Raw genomic sequence first — 13473 nt, 5'->3', positions numbered from 1 at the left:
GCTATCTACATAGAACCCCAGTTCAGCACTGCTGTCAGCCTCTGTGTCTACTCTTTCAAATCTTTTTTGAATTTGTTTTTTAAGAACCCCTTCCTACTTGCTTCACTGGTTAATGAATTAAATCTTTGATACGTTCATTTTATTTTTGTGTGAGTCATGGTTTTACCCTTTTCGGAAATCATTCTCTGACACTAATATCAGACTTACAAGGACCTGTGTTTATATCACCATGTGTTTTAAAACATTAAAATACCAGGGCACCTGGGTGGCTCAGTTCGTTGAGCGTCAGACTCTTGGTTTCAGCTCAGGTCATGATCTCAGGGTCCTGGAAGCCTTGAGCTCCAGTCAGAGGGGGTCTGCTCGAGATTCCCTCCCTCCGCTACTCCCTCCACTCATGCTCTAATAAATAAGTCAGTCATTTAAAAAAGATACTAAAGTACATTGCTTTGAAATCCCTCCAACTGAACCATTTTAAGTAGCCATTTTTTAAGGATTTTATTTATTTATTTATTATTTTTTTAAGATTTTATTTATTTATTTGACAGAGAGAGATCACAAGTAGACAGAGAGGCAGGCAGAGAGAGAGAGAGAGGGAAGCAGGCTCCCTGCTGAGCAGAGAGCCCGATGCGGGACTCGATCCCAGGACCCTGAGATCATGACCTGAGCCGAAGGCAGCGGCTTAACCCACTGAGCCCCCCAGGCGCCCAGGATTTTATTTATTTATTTGAGAGAGAGAGAGAGAGAGAGCATGAGCAGGGAGGAGGGACAGAGGCAGAGGGAGAAGCAGACTCCCCGCTGAGCAGAGAGCCCAATGTGGGACTCGATCCCAGGACCTTGAGATCATGACCTGAGCCGAAGGCAGACGCTTCACTGACTAAACCAACGAGGCGCCCCAGCAGCCATTGTTTTTAGTTGAAATATGATAAGTATACAAAATGGCCCATCCCTATAGCAATACTTTGTTTTTTTGTCATATTAGCAGAACGACATGAGTTCCTACTTTTTATCACATGTTCTATTTTAACTGATTTAAAATAACTGAAATTGTTGGATGCCTGTGTGGCTCAGTCAGTGAAGCATCTGCCTTTGGTTCAGGCTGCGATCGCAGGGTCCTGGGATCAAGTCTGTGTCAGGCTCCTTGCTTCTCCCTCTGCCTCTGCTGCTGCTCCTGCTTCTGGTCTCTCTCACTTTCTCTCTCTCTCTTTCTCTCTGTGTCAAGTAAATAAATAAAATATATTTGTAAATTCTATAAAAAATAAATTAAATAAAACAATTGAAATTGTTAGATTATCATGATCTTTATTTTGTGATAGAATCCTTTTATATATGCTTAAAATCTGTTCAATCTGACTTAAATACCTTTTAAACAAATCCTTTGGAAAGGTATCATGTCCCCCTTTTTGAGAGCAATTTCTTGTTATGTTTAGATCAAGTTAGGGAAACTATAAGGAACCTGCCATGGATTTAAACTGATCAAACGCATTAGCACTGGCACCTCTTGTCTGGAGGGAAGCGAAGTTGGTCAGAGATCTGAGTATATTCGCTCTGGGACAGACAGTACGCAGAGGGATCCATGCTAATGGCGGAAGAGATCCAGTATGTTCCTGCAATCCCCCTCCAGCCTAGCAATAAAGAGGCCTCAAACCAATGTGCTAGGAATATCAGGGAGCCCATGGGTAACTCCACACCTGCAACCCACTCAGACGTGCTTAAGGCCCCACGGAAAGAAGCGCTGGGAAGTGGGCACCGCGGTTTCTGAGGCTTAGCTGGAGCGGGTACAGTGCTCCCCGAGACTCTGCAGAGTACCCCAGAGATGCCAACTATTTTCGTGATTATACTAAGTGCCATTTGCCTTCTCACGCTCGCTCTTGGGAGGAACACACCGCGGTGCTCTAGAGGCTGTGGGCATGGGATGACATCACTGCTGACGGTTAATGGAATGTCGGCTCATGAACAGGTTTTAAATTATTCTTCTAGTGCAGTAAGTACTGACAGATATGACTCGCTTGAGACTGATAGAAGGAGAGAGAGCGTAGGCTGTAGCCCATCTCACCTGTGACCTGGTGTAAGTAGCAACATTTCTGGATTCCATTTTTCTGCATTTGCAAAACAAAGGAGTTGGTCTCCTCCCTTTTCACACCTTTGATCCGAAAGATTCTGTGACCCTCCCACACTGAAGTGTTGCTAACGGGGCTCCGGGGCTCCGACTAGAGATGCAGGATCACAGAGCTCCAGAGGGTCACAGAGGCTGAGGAGTGGTGGAGCTGGAACTCAGACCCAGCCTGTCTCTCCCCTGCATCCAGGCATGTGACTGTGCCACCTGATGCTACTCACTGAGGTGATGAGCACTACTCCATGGGCGGGACAGGGGCGGGACAGGGGTGGGGTACCAGCTTTGACTCTACAGCCCAGGGCCCTCCTTGGACTAAATATAACAGATATTGTCTTTGTTGGTCTATTTCTTTTTTTTTTTTCCCCAAGATTTTATTTTTAAGTAATCTCTACACCGGAGGTGGGGCTTGATCTCACGACCTTGAGATCAAGAGTCACATGCTACCTGAGGGTTGCTGGAGGTTGGGGTGAGGGATAGGGTTAACTGGGTGATGGACATTGGGTTGTGTTGTGGTGAGCACTGGGTGTTACGTAAGACTGATGAATCCCAGACCTGTACCCCTGAAACAAATGAGATATTATACATTAATTGATTTTAAATTTTAAAAAATTTTTTAAAAAGAGTCACATGCTCCACCGAATGAGTCAGCCAGACGCCCATGTTGGGCTATTCTTTTGCTGTCATGTGGAATCCTTTTATACCACATGAAACAAGCAAACAAACACCTAATTACTTGCATTGTTCCCACATTAACCAGAGTCTTCTGCATATCTGGGACTGGACATTATTAAAAATAACAAATTCCCTAGTTTATTAGGTCATACTCTAGGATTTTCTTATTACTTGAATATATAGAATAATATAGTACTGTAAAATACACTAACTTTTAAATAAATTTTGCTTCTTTCCAGAAGAAATTGCCACTTCAGTGCTGTTTTCTGTTCATCCGTCATTGCAAGAAACTCATTTACCTGGTTAAAACAGACAAACATTTCCAAAATCCATATAAATAACTCCTCTTAACAATGTGAAACTTGGCTTTGCGCACTAAAATGGAATTTTGCTTTTAGTAATTACAGCTCAGTTGTCTTCATGGAGGAGATAGGGTCAGAAAGTCTCCGAGCTGAATCTCTGACACCAGTCAGGTGGCTCAGCCCAGAAAACTCCCCTTAAGAACCTGACACTGGTGGGGCTAGGGGCTAATGGCAAACCGCACGAGCTGGCGCTAACAGAAAAACCCAGAGCCTGTCATCGCACACACACACACCAGTGTCAGCTGCGGCCCTGACGGAGGACGGCACTGTGTGTGTTCTGACTCCCTATGGGGTGACTTCCTCCAGCGGGCTAGTGAAACATCCCCAGACCCTCCTTCTGCCTCAATACATCAGCATCTCCAATGTGCTCTGCACACTGTTACTCAACTATAGAAATCGTCTTCTTTCTGCCCCATGGTCAACAGCCCCGGCCGCTGTCCCCGACAGCGGTATCAGCTGTCATCTGAACACACGACATGCAATTATTTGTTCACAAAAACAATGCATGTTTAAATCAAGCTTGAGTTTTTTCCCCAGACCTCTTTATGAACGCCTTCATTTCTACCAACTCTTCACCGAAATAACCTATACTTGAGGGGAAGAGAACTCAATCTGGAATTATTTCAACACATGTCTTCCTTTCTATCACTTACGGTGCAGCCTAAAGTCTCCTCAGCAACCCGTCCCGTGAGACTGCAGGCCTGGAGTGTACCTGTGTGGTCCGTGAGGTCAATCAGCAAGTGGAAGCTGAGAAAAACAGACCGAAATTCCAAAGAATTTTTGTTGCAAGCAGTACAAGTGCTGGAGGCTTCATTTACTACATAACCACAGCCTGAGCTGAAAAGAAACAAAGACAAGGATAAAATGTGAAGGCCATAAATGCCCAACTTGATCTCTAGCAGAAGAACCGTGCTCCTTTAAAAGTCTTAATCAGGGCACCTGGGTGGCTCAGTGGGTTAAAGCCTCTGCCTTTGGCTCAGGTCATGATCCCAGGGTCCTGGGATTAGGCCCCTCATCGGGCTCTCTGCTCGGCGGCGAGCCTGCTTCCCCCTCTCTCTCTCTGCCTGCCTCTTTGCCTACTTGTGATCTCTGTCTGTCAAATAAATAAATAAAATCTTAAAAATCTTAATCAGTTATATTGGGGGCTGGGGTGGCCCAGCGGGTTAAAGCCTCTGCGTTCGGCTCAGGTCATGATCTCAGGGTCTTGGGATAGAGCCCTGCATCGGGCTCTCTGCTCAGCAGGGAACTTGCTTCCCCCTCTCTCTCTGCCTGCCTCTCTGCCTACTTGTGATCTCTCTCTCTGTCAAATAAATAAATAAAATCTTTTAAAAAAAGTCTAAATCAGAATAACTTCAGAGTGCTCAGCACGGTGCAGGATACCAGACAGATATACGAAATAAGGAACATCACAACATGCAATCAATCCCATTTTTACCGCCCTGCCTCCCGTGCTCGCTTCGGCAGCACATATACCGCCCTGCCTCCCACCCTGCCCCTGCTAAGGCTCCCTTCCTTCACCCCTTCCCAGCTCTAAACAGCGTGAGCCCCACACCTCTATCCTATGCTGTCCTATTCCTCCCTACTGGGGGTAGGTCCGCCTGGTCTCCCCAGCTCAGGGCTTTAAGGGAAGAATCCTGTCTCGTGCCTAGAAAGCCCGAGTTCCACGAATGCTCACTCTATGCTTCTGTGTAGGCCTCGGGCACCTCAATAGAAAAATCCTAAGGCGGGTCAGGTTCACACCCAGAATGTTCTTGTTCTGCTAGTGACGGCAATCTTCTCTCTCTAAGCGGTGATGACACGCCATTCCCTGTTTTGAGGCAGGTCTTACTTTACCCAATTTGGACAGAAATACTAGAGGGTGTGATCTGAAGATAGTGCTTTCCTGTCTGGGCTCAGATCACTTTTAAGGTAAATTTCAGATGCTTTTCCTCAGATATCAATATTAAAGACATAGGAAGAAATTAGGGAGACAATAAATTTTTCAAAAGTTTTTGAAAAATGTTCTTCCAAAACTAAACATTTGACTTACACAGCAGCCTCCGCTTTGGTCTTTTTCAATTTTAATAGCAAATCATAAAGTATTTTCAAAATCCACAGGTCAGTATCTTGACTATGGTGGTAGATACACAAACCCACACATGTGATAAAACCCTATAGAACCCCACACACACACACACGTGCACGACTGCAGGTCGATGTGGTGAAATTTCAATAAAATCCCCAAACTGAATTAATGTCAGGATCCCGGCTATGAAGTAATACTATAGTTTCATAAAATGTTACCATTGGGAGAAAGTGGATAAAGTGTGTGGGTTCTCTCCGCATTATTTTTTACAACTCCACGTGAATCTAAAACAATCTCAATAAATTTTCTTTTCTTTTTTTTTTTTTAAATAGGCTCCATGCCCAACCCAACGTGGGGCTTGAACTCTCAGCCCTGAGATTAAGACCTGAAATCAACACTCGGATGCTTAACTGAGCCACCGAGGCACCCACCCCTCAGTAAAATATTCAATTACAAAAATTCATAGACTTTCACAGTAACATTTTAGAGGTTTCTCGCCAAGCATCTTTTGGCTAATATTATTAAATCCCTGGGGTTCACTTTTTTCATACAATTAGATACTAACTTTGACCTAGGAGAGGCTTAAATCATATTTACCATGCAGCTGAAAATAGTTGTCTTTATTTTTTATTATTTTTTATTTTTTTTAAGATTTTATTTATTTATTTGACAGAGAGAGAGACCACAAGTAGGCAGAGAGGCAGGCAGAGGCAGGCAGAGGCAGGGGCGGGCGGGGAGCAGGCTCCCCACCGAGCAGAGAGCCCGATGCCAGACTCGATCCCAGGACCCTGAGATCACGACCTGAGCTGAAGGCAGAGGCCTAACCGAGTGAGCTACGCAGGCGCCCCTGAAAATAGTTGTTTTTAAATGCTGTCCCTTGGGGCGCCTGGGTGGCTCAGTGGGTTAAAGCCTCTGCCTTCGGCTCAGGTCATGATCCCAGGGTCCTGGGATTGAGCCCCACATCGTGCTCTCTGCTCAGCAGGGAGCCTGCTTCCCTTCCTCTCTCTCTGCCTGCCTCTTTGCCTACTTGTGATCTCACTGTCAAATAAATAAATAAAATTTAAAATAAATAAATAAATAAATGCTGTCCCTTGCACTGCTATAGGACACAGTAACCAAAATAATATTCTAATATATTATAAAACAACCGTTTGTCATCTCACTTAAAACTTTCTGGAAGCAGGGGTGTCTGGGGGGCTCAGTCGGTCATGCTTCGACCTTCAACTAAGGTCATGATCCCAGGGTCCTGGGCTCAAGCTCCAGAGTGGACTCCCTGCTCAGCAGGGAGTCTGCTTCTGCCCTTTCCCCTCTCCCAGCTCATGCTCTCTCTATCTCTATCTCTCTAAAATAAATAAACAAAATCTTTAAAAAAAATAGTTTCTGGCACCATTATATCTTTATATTTTAGGATTACAGAAACACAGCAAATCAAATTTTACTTTGAAAAGTAATTGTAACCTCTGAATCAACATAGTTTGCCTTGGAAACTTCAGTATGGGTTATTTGTTTACACATTTATTTAAAATACATAACAAATGGGACGCCTGGGTGGCTCAGTCATTAAGCACCTGCCTTCGGCCTGGGATCAGCCCACATAGGGCTCCCTGCTCAGCGGGGAGTCTGCTTCTCCCTCTCCCACTCCCCCTGCTTGTGTTCCCTCTCACTGTGTCTCTCTCTGTCAAATAAATAAATAAAAATCTTTGAAAAAATAAAAATTAAAAATTAAAAAATAAAAACAAAATAAAAAATAGCATACATAATAACTGTTATGTCAAAGAACAGCTTTAACTTTTATAGAGATTAACATTTACTAACAATAGTTGGTCTTTATTTCTTATAAGAAGCAGCTTGCTGACAATACGGGCTGCTCACCATTGGTGTCGAACTACTGTCGCAGCGTCATCATCAATGTTCAGCGTAGAAATGTAAGCATAAAGAATGCCATAGAAAGGGTCAGCTTTCCCTTCATTCTTCGAAGCTTTTACCTTTAATTGCTCAACTGTGTAGACATCAACTATTGTATTTACTGAAAATAAAAAGAAGTTATCATGGCTCTCTATATATTCTAAGAATTCCAACGGATTATATCTAAATAGAAAAACTATAAAGTTCAGGGCCGCCTGGGTGGCTCAGTCATTAAGCCTCTGCCTTTGGCTCAGGTCCTGATCACAGGGTCCTGGAATCAAGCCCCGCATGGGGCTCCCCGCTCTGGGATAAGCCTGCTTCTCCTTCTCCCACTCCCCCTGCTGTGTTCCCTCTCTTCCTGTGTCTCTCATTGTCAAATAAATAAATAAAATCTTTTAAAAAATGAGAACATGTAATAGCTTCAGTTAGGTAACAGAAAAATTATTACATTTGCTGTATTAAGACTGATTATATAAAAAGACATAACAGCCAAAAATAATAAGCAAAAAAAAGGAAAGAATGAGAAATTTAATTCATTTTATGTCAACGGAGACTTTCTGGTCATCAGAAGATGCCATTAAAAGAGTGGGAAGGCAAGCTTCAGTGTGGGAGAGGCCAGCAATCTTTAAAGGAGACAAAGGACTCATATCCAGAATATATAAATAATTCTTAAAAATAAGTAAGAAAAGGCAGTCAGCTCAATTTTTTTTAACTTCCATTAGATTGGAAAAAGGTTATAGAAACCTCTGAGGATTATTTATTTATTTATTCCAGAGACAGCGAGAGCGTGTGGGGGCAGAGGGAGGAGCAGAGAGTCCTGGACAGACCCTGTACTGAGTGCGGGGCGCCACACAGGGCCCAACCTACACCCCCAAGATCACGACCAAAGCCAAAACCAAGAGTCAACGCCCAACTGACTGAGCCACCCAGGTGCCCCAAAACTTCTAAACGTTTTAAATAACCTTTTAGAAAGTGGAAATATAGCAGTTACAGGATAAGAATATGGTATCTTCTACTATGTGAAACAAAACAATAATTTAAAGGTCACTTACGATTTACGGATTCTCTCAAGTAACTGTCCATTTCAGCACCCAGAGGACTTGCTTCTCTATTTTCTCTTATAAAATTCAACAGGGTGTTAGCTTCTGGGGTATCTTAAATAAAAGATGCATAATATAAGTGAAAAGCAACTGATTACTTCTTTTTTTTAAAGATTTCTTTATGTGAGAGAGAGCACACATGTAAGCAGTGGGGAGGGCAGAGGGAGAGAAAGAGAGTCCCAAGCAGACCCCCGCTAAGTGCCGGGCCCAACACGGGGCTCCATCCGAGGACCCCGATCGTGACCTGAGCTGAAACTGAGAGTCGGCTGCTCAACTGACTGAGCCATCCAGACACCCCAAGATTTTATTTACTTATTTACGCATTTAGAGAGAGAATCTCAAGCAGACTCTGCGTTGAGCATGGAGCCAGAGGCAGGGCATGATCTCATGACCCTGAGATTAAGACCTGAGCCGAAATCAAGAGTCAGACACTAGGCGCCCTTCAATGTTATTTTTAATATGAAAACATAGTCAAATAGAATATGATGCAGCCAATGAGCAATGTGATACGGTAGTCTACTAAACCAAGAGACACACACCAGATATTGTTAAAGAGCAGCTTATAGAATGATGTGGTGCAATTTCCTTTCAATTGAAAAGGCATAAATACATACAGGAATGCACAAGTACCTGGAAGAGAAACGATTCTCTTCCGAGACGGTGAGATTATAGGGGCTCGTTGTTTTCCCTTTTTGCTATTATGTATTTTCTGAATTTTATACATATTTCTTTTTTAAGCAGGAAAAAAAATTTTAAGTGTATTTGAAAGCCTTGCTGCTTGCCTTGGGACACAAGTACTCTCCGGAACAGTCAGATGGTGTGCCCACAGGCAAGAACGTGATTTGGAAAAAGGGCCCCCACGTGACTCTGACACCCTTCGACCTCAAGCCCCCCCAGCCTCCAACACTTAGTGGCCTTTCAGCCTTCCCTCGCCCACTCCAACATTCTACAAACATGCTGCTGCTTGCACCCCTGGCCCCTTGGGCCCCTGACCCCTGGGGCAGAGGCAGGCGCTTCCTCCTCTCTCGCATTTAACCCCGAGTCTGACCACTGTTCTCTCACATACGGAGACTGAAGCCCCTCATGAGCAGGGGCTGCCTCTTCAGCTCCGTAGTTCCAGCAACTGTCCTTCCACTCGTCTGGCCATCTACCCATCGCGGCCTCCCTCGTGCCAGGAAGGACGCGTGTCATCTCAGTACTTAGCAAATAAAAGGCATTCAACAGGTATTTGTAAATTAATGAGTGCACGAACGCCTGGACGCTTCTGAAACACCGGCGGGAGCGCCGCACACCAGGCAGGAGCCGGCGCCGCAGTGAAGCCGCAGAAATCAAAGCGCCAGGCTTCCCTCAAGCACCGCTGTAAAGGTCCCTCCTGACGACAGGGCTGTCCAGGGCTGCCTGATGGACGCTCTCAGGGCAGAGGAAGCCATGAGGGAAGCTAGGATGAAAGCTTAAGGCATTAGAGGCTTTCAGTTTGTACTTGGTGGGTGCAGACAAAGAAGTGAGGAATAAGGCTGATTTAAAGAAGCACACTAGGGGCGCCTGGGGGGCTCAGTGGGTTGAGCCTCTGCCTTCGGCTCAGGTCATGATCCCAGGGTCCTGGGATCGAGCCCCGCATCGGGCTCTCTGCTCCGTGGGGAACCTGCTTCCTCCTCTCTCTCTCTGCCTGCCTCTCTGCCTACTTGTGATCTCTGCCTGTCAAATAAATAAATAAAATCTTAAAAAAAAAAAAAAAAGAAGTGCACTAAAATTCTCACACCCTGGGATACCCGGGTGACTCAATCAGTTAGGCGTCCGCCTTCAGCTTTACCCGCTCTGTAAAGCGCGACCCGCCCGGACTCTGCTGACCCTGCTCCTCTTTTTCTTCTTCAGTATCATAATTCAGAGATGTGTTATCTTTACCATTTATCATCTGTGTCTCTCCTGCTAGAATGTGAGCTTCATGTGCACGGAGATATCTGTGTTTTGTCACGGGCCCCCAGGCCGATGCCCTGCACACAGCACGTCCATGTCAAGTCACCTTCCATGATGCCACGTTCAGGGACACGGTGTTCGGGAGGACGCACAAAGTCCAGCACACGTATGCAGCACAGTCTTATCATTTTATGCCGTATCTCACAGCACTGCTACTTGAAAAAATTCTGATAATGGTCTGGTCAAAGACATAGAATTGCTTTGTAATTCTCAGTCACGGTAGGGGGCGCCTGACTGGCTCAGTCAGTTAAGACTCTGCCTTCTGCTCAGGTCATGATCTCAGGGTCCTGGGATCGAGCCCGTGTCAGGCTCCCTGCTCAGCAGGGGGTCTGCTTCTCCTCTCCCCTGCTCGTGGCCATCTGCTCTGTCTCTATCAAATAAATAAAATCTATACAATACAGCACAGATTGCATGGAGCACTGGGTGTGGTGAAAAAACAATGAATACTGTTACGCTTAAAATAAATAAAAAATTTAATTAAAAAAAATCTATACAATACAGTACAGTACAATACTGTACTAGTCACTGTCGACGCTTCGTTAGCAACCAGCAGAGGGAGCTTCGGCCGGACGTGACCCACTTCTGCAGTCCCAGCTTCCTGAGGGGGGAGAACGGTCCATCTCCGGGATTCTGCACTCTTCCAGGGTGCCGGGCTCACCTCTCTATCCACAGTACAGAGGACCGTGAGGATACGCGAGGGCACCAACTGCTCACCTCTCCCGAGACCCTGCCCCCCGGACTGCATGCTGACATGAGCGGTAACTTCTTCCAACAACCACTCCAGTGGGCCTTCTGGGTGTTTTGTTACAAACTAATCACGTGACATGTATGTTCCCGGTGCTCTAGTACTAAGTTATCTAAATATAGTAAAAGTGAATTTATTTTTAAAATAGTCAATAATTGGGGCACCCGGGTGGCTCCGTGGGTTAAGCCTCTGCCTTCGGCTCAGGTCATGATCCCGGGATCCTGGGATCAAGCCCCGCATCGGGCTCTCTGCTCAGCAGGGAGCCTGCTTCTCCCTCTCTCTCTGCCTGCCTCTCTGCCTACTTGTGATCTCAGTCTGTCAAATAAATAAAAAAATCTTTCAAAAAAAATGTTTAAAAAAATAAATAAATAAAATAAAATAGTCAATAAATGGGGCGCCTGGGTGGCTCAGTTGGTTGGGCGACTGCCTTCAGCTCAGGTCATGATCCCAAGATCCTGGGACTGAGTCCCGCATCGGGCTCCCTGCTCAGTGGGTGGCCTGCTTTTCTCTCTGCCTCTGCCTGCCACTCCCTTGCTTGTGCTCTCTCTCTCTGACAAATAAATTTTTTAAAAAACTTAAATAAAATAGTCAATAATTTAGGTGTTCCAATCAATTACACTGATCGCTCCAGAATCATCACCAGGAATGATGCTTTAAAAATGAGTCTGGGGGCGCCTGGGTGGCTCAGTTGGTTAAGAGTCTGCCTTCAGGTCAGGTCATGATCCCAGGCTTCAGGGATCAAGTCCTGTGTCAGGCTCCGTGTTCAGCAGGACTCAGCTCCTCCCTCTGCCTCTGCCCTTTCCCCCTGCTCGTACTCACTCTTTCTTTCTCTCTCTCAAATAAATAAATAAATAAATATCTTTTAAAAAAACATAAAGTAAAAATGAGTCTCGTTTTTCCACAATTCTTTTCGTTAGTAACTAGGACATCAAAGATACAGCTCACTGTAAGCTTAAGAAATATAAATGTAAAGGGACGCCTGGGGGGCTCAGTCGGTTTTCCGTCTGTTTCAGTTCCAGTCATGATCCCAGGGTCCTGGGATTAAGCCCCACATCAGGCTCCCTGCTCAGCAGGGAGCCCGCTTCTCCCTCTGCCTGCCATTCCACTGCCTGTGTGCTCTCTCTCTCTCTGACAAATAATAAAATCTAAAAAAAACCCTGAAGAAATAGAAATGTAAAGCATATAAAGCAACTTTCACTTTTAATTCAAATGAAACCGAAGCATTGTTTTCATTCTTTTTTTTTTTTTTAAGAGAAAGAGTGTGCACACATGCATGTGTAAGTGAGGGGGGAGGGGGAGAGGGAGGGGGAGAATCCTAAGTAGACTCCAGGCCCAACTGGGGCCAATCCCACAAGCCAGAGACCATGACTCTAGGCAGAGTCAGATGCCCAGCTGACTGAGCCACCCAGGCTCCCCCCCTTGTTTTCATTCTTAAATACACCGCACAAACACTGAAATGTGTGACACAGTCATTCCCAAAGGGACACAACATTGCAGATAGCCTTCTACCTGGATTAGTCGTAATAATGGTTTTTGAGATGACAGTTGCCGTCATGCAGTTCCGAAATTTGTCAAAATTTATTCTTACATCGGAGGCAAATATCACTGTTTGGGGGGAAAAAGCCATTTTACAACTTTTATGTGGAAGGGGTTATGAAACACGATAAACAGTGAGCGCAATCATCGCGGTACCGTACCTGTGTCTCGCGGCACCCAGCTCTGTGCAACCAGGATAGATTCATTATCCCAACTGCATATTTTAAAAAGGAAGTAAAAAAAAATGAATACATTAGAGAAAAACCTGGCAGTGATCACACTGTTTGCCAAAAACAGAATGTCTTAACGGCTGCAGTTAACAACTACCGGGTTGTCAAAGCCGCAGTGAAGGGCACTGGTATCTCCTGAGATTTGCAGGATTTGCTGCTATTACAAAGGGCATTTCATGTTCACGTGTTAAGTCCTTTCCCCGGACACTACTCGTCTCTGACCACCTCTGCTTCCTCAGTTCCTTCTTTCCCCACTACTTGAGTCGCCGCAGGCTGGTTAGAACTGAGGGACTACAAATCCGAAGCTCTTACAGCCACTCTGCCCGACCATTGACAGAGGCCCGCGCTGGCTAAACTGTTCAGGGCACTTGACGGGTTGAAGGCCTGTTTCAAACTGTGTTTTCTTTGGTGCCCGGGCATCTAGAGTCGGAGCAACGCCATGTTCTACCCTGCGGTGCTTCAGGGCACAGCTGGGGACAGCACACCTTCCTGTGGCCTGATTCCAGGACGCTACCCAAGCAGTCACGCAGAATCCGGCTGGTTTATTACCATGGGACCTAATGAATCACTGACTGCTATAACGCAGAGGACAGGAATGCACCAGTCACAGTGGAGTCTGTCCGAATACTCCCGTGCTGTCCACAGACCTCATTTTAAGGTAATCTTACAGCACAGACCGTGGCACTCAATACTTTTTAATAATTACTTCTCCTCCATCGTTACTCCTCTCCTACTATGAAATCCATCATCTTTCTCATAAAATAAAAATAT

The 13473-nt window shown here is 45.3% G+C and overlaps 1 protein-coding gene across 2 annotated transcripts in view; it reads right to left on the bottom strand.

The window, feature by feature from the left end:
- Positions 1-13473, bottom strand: part of MEIOB (meiosis specific with OB-fold) — a 28801-nt gene that overhangs the window by 1320 nt on the left and 14008 nt on the right. Inside the window, exons 8-13 of one of the 2 annotated variants that reach the window (XM_080830094.1) lie at positions 12634-12686; positions 12446-12541; positions 8170-8271; positions 7085-7238; positions 3801-3984; positions 2998-3084 (exon numbers count right to left, since the gene is read on the bottom strand). In XM_080830094.1, the coding sequence (XP_080686220.1) occupies positions 2998-3084; positions 3801-3984; positions 7085-7238; positions 8170-8271; positions 12446-12541; positions 12634-12686 (676 nt within the window). Of the gene's footprint in view, positions 1-2997; positions 3085-3800; positions 3985-7084; positions 7239-8169; positions 8272-10642; positions 10854-12445; positions 12542-12633; positions 12687-13473 lie in introns of those variants that run through there. The other variant, XM_080830095.1, reaches the window with a different exon arrangement.

Source organism: Martes martes (genome assembly GCF_963455335.1).
Source record: "Martes martes genome assembly, chromosome: 18".
Classification (NCBI taxonomy): Eukaryota; Metazoa; Chordata; class Mammalia; order Carnivora; family Mustelidae; genus Martes; species Martes martes.
Note: the sequence above shows the minus strand (reverse complement) of the source record. Positions and strands in the feature narration are given on the sequence as shown.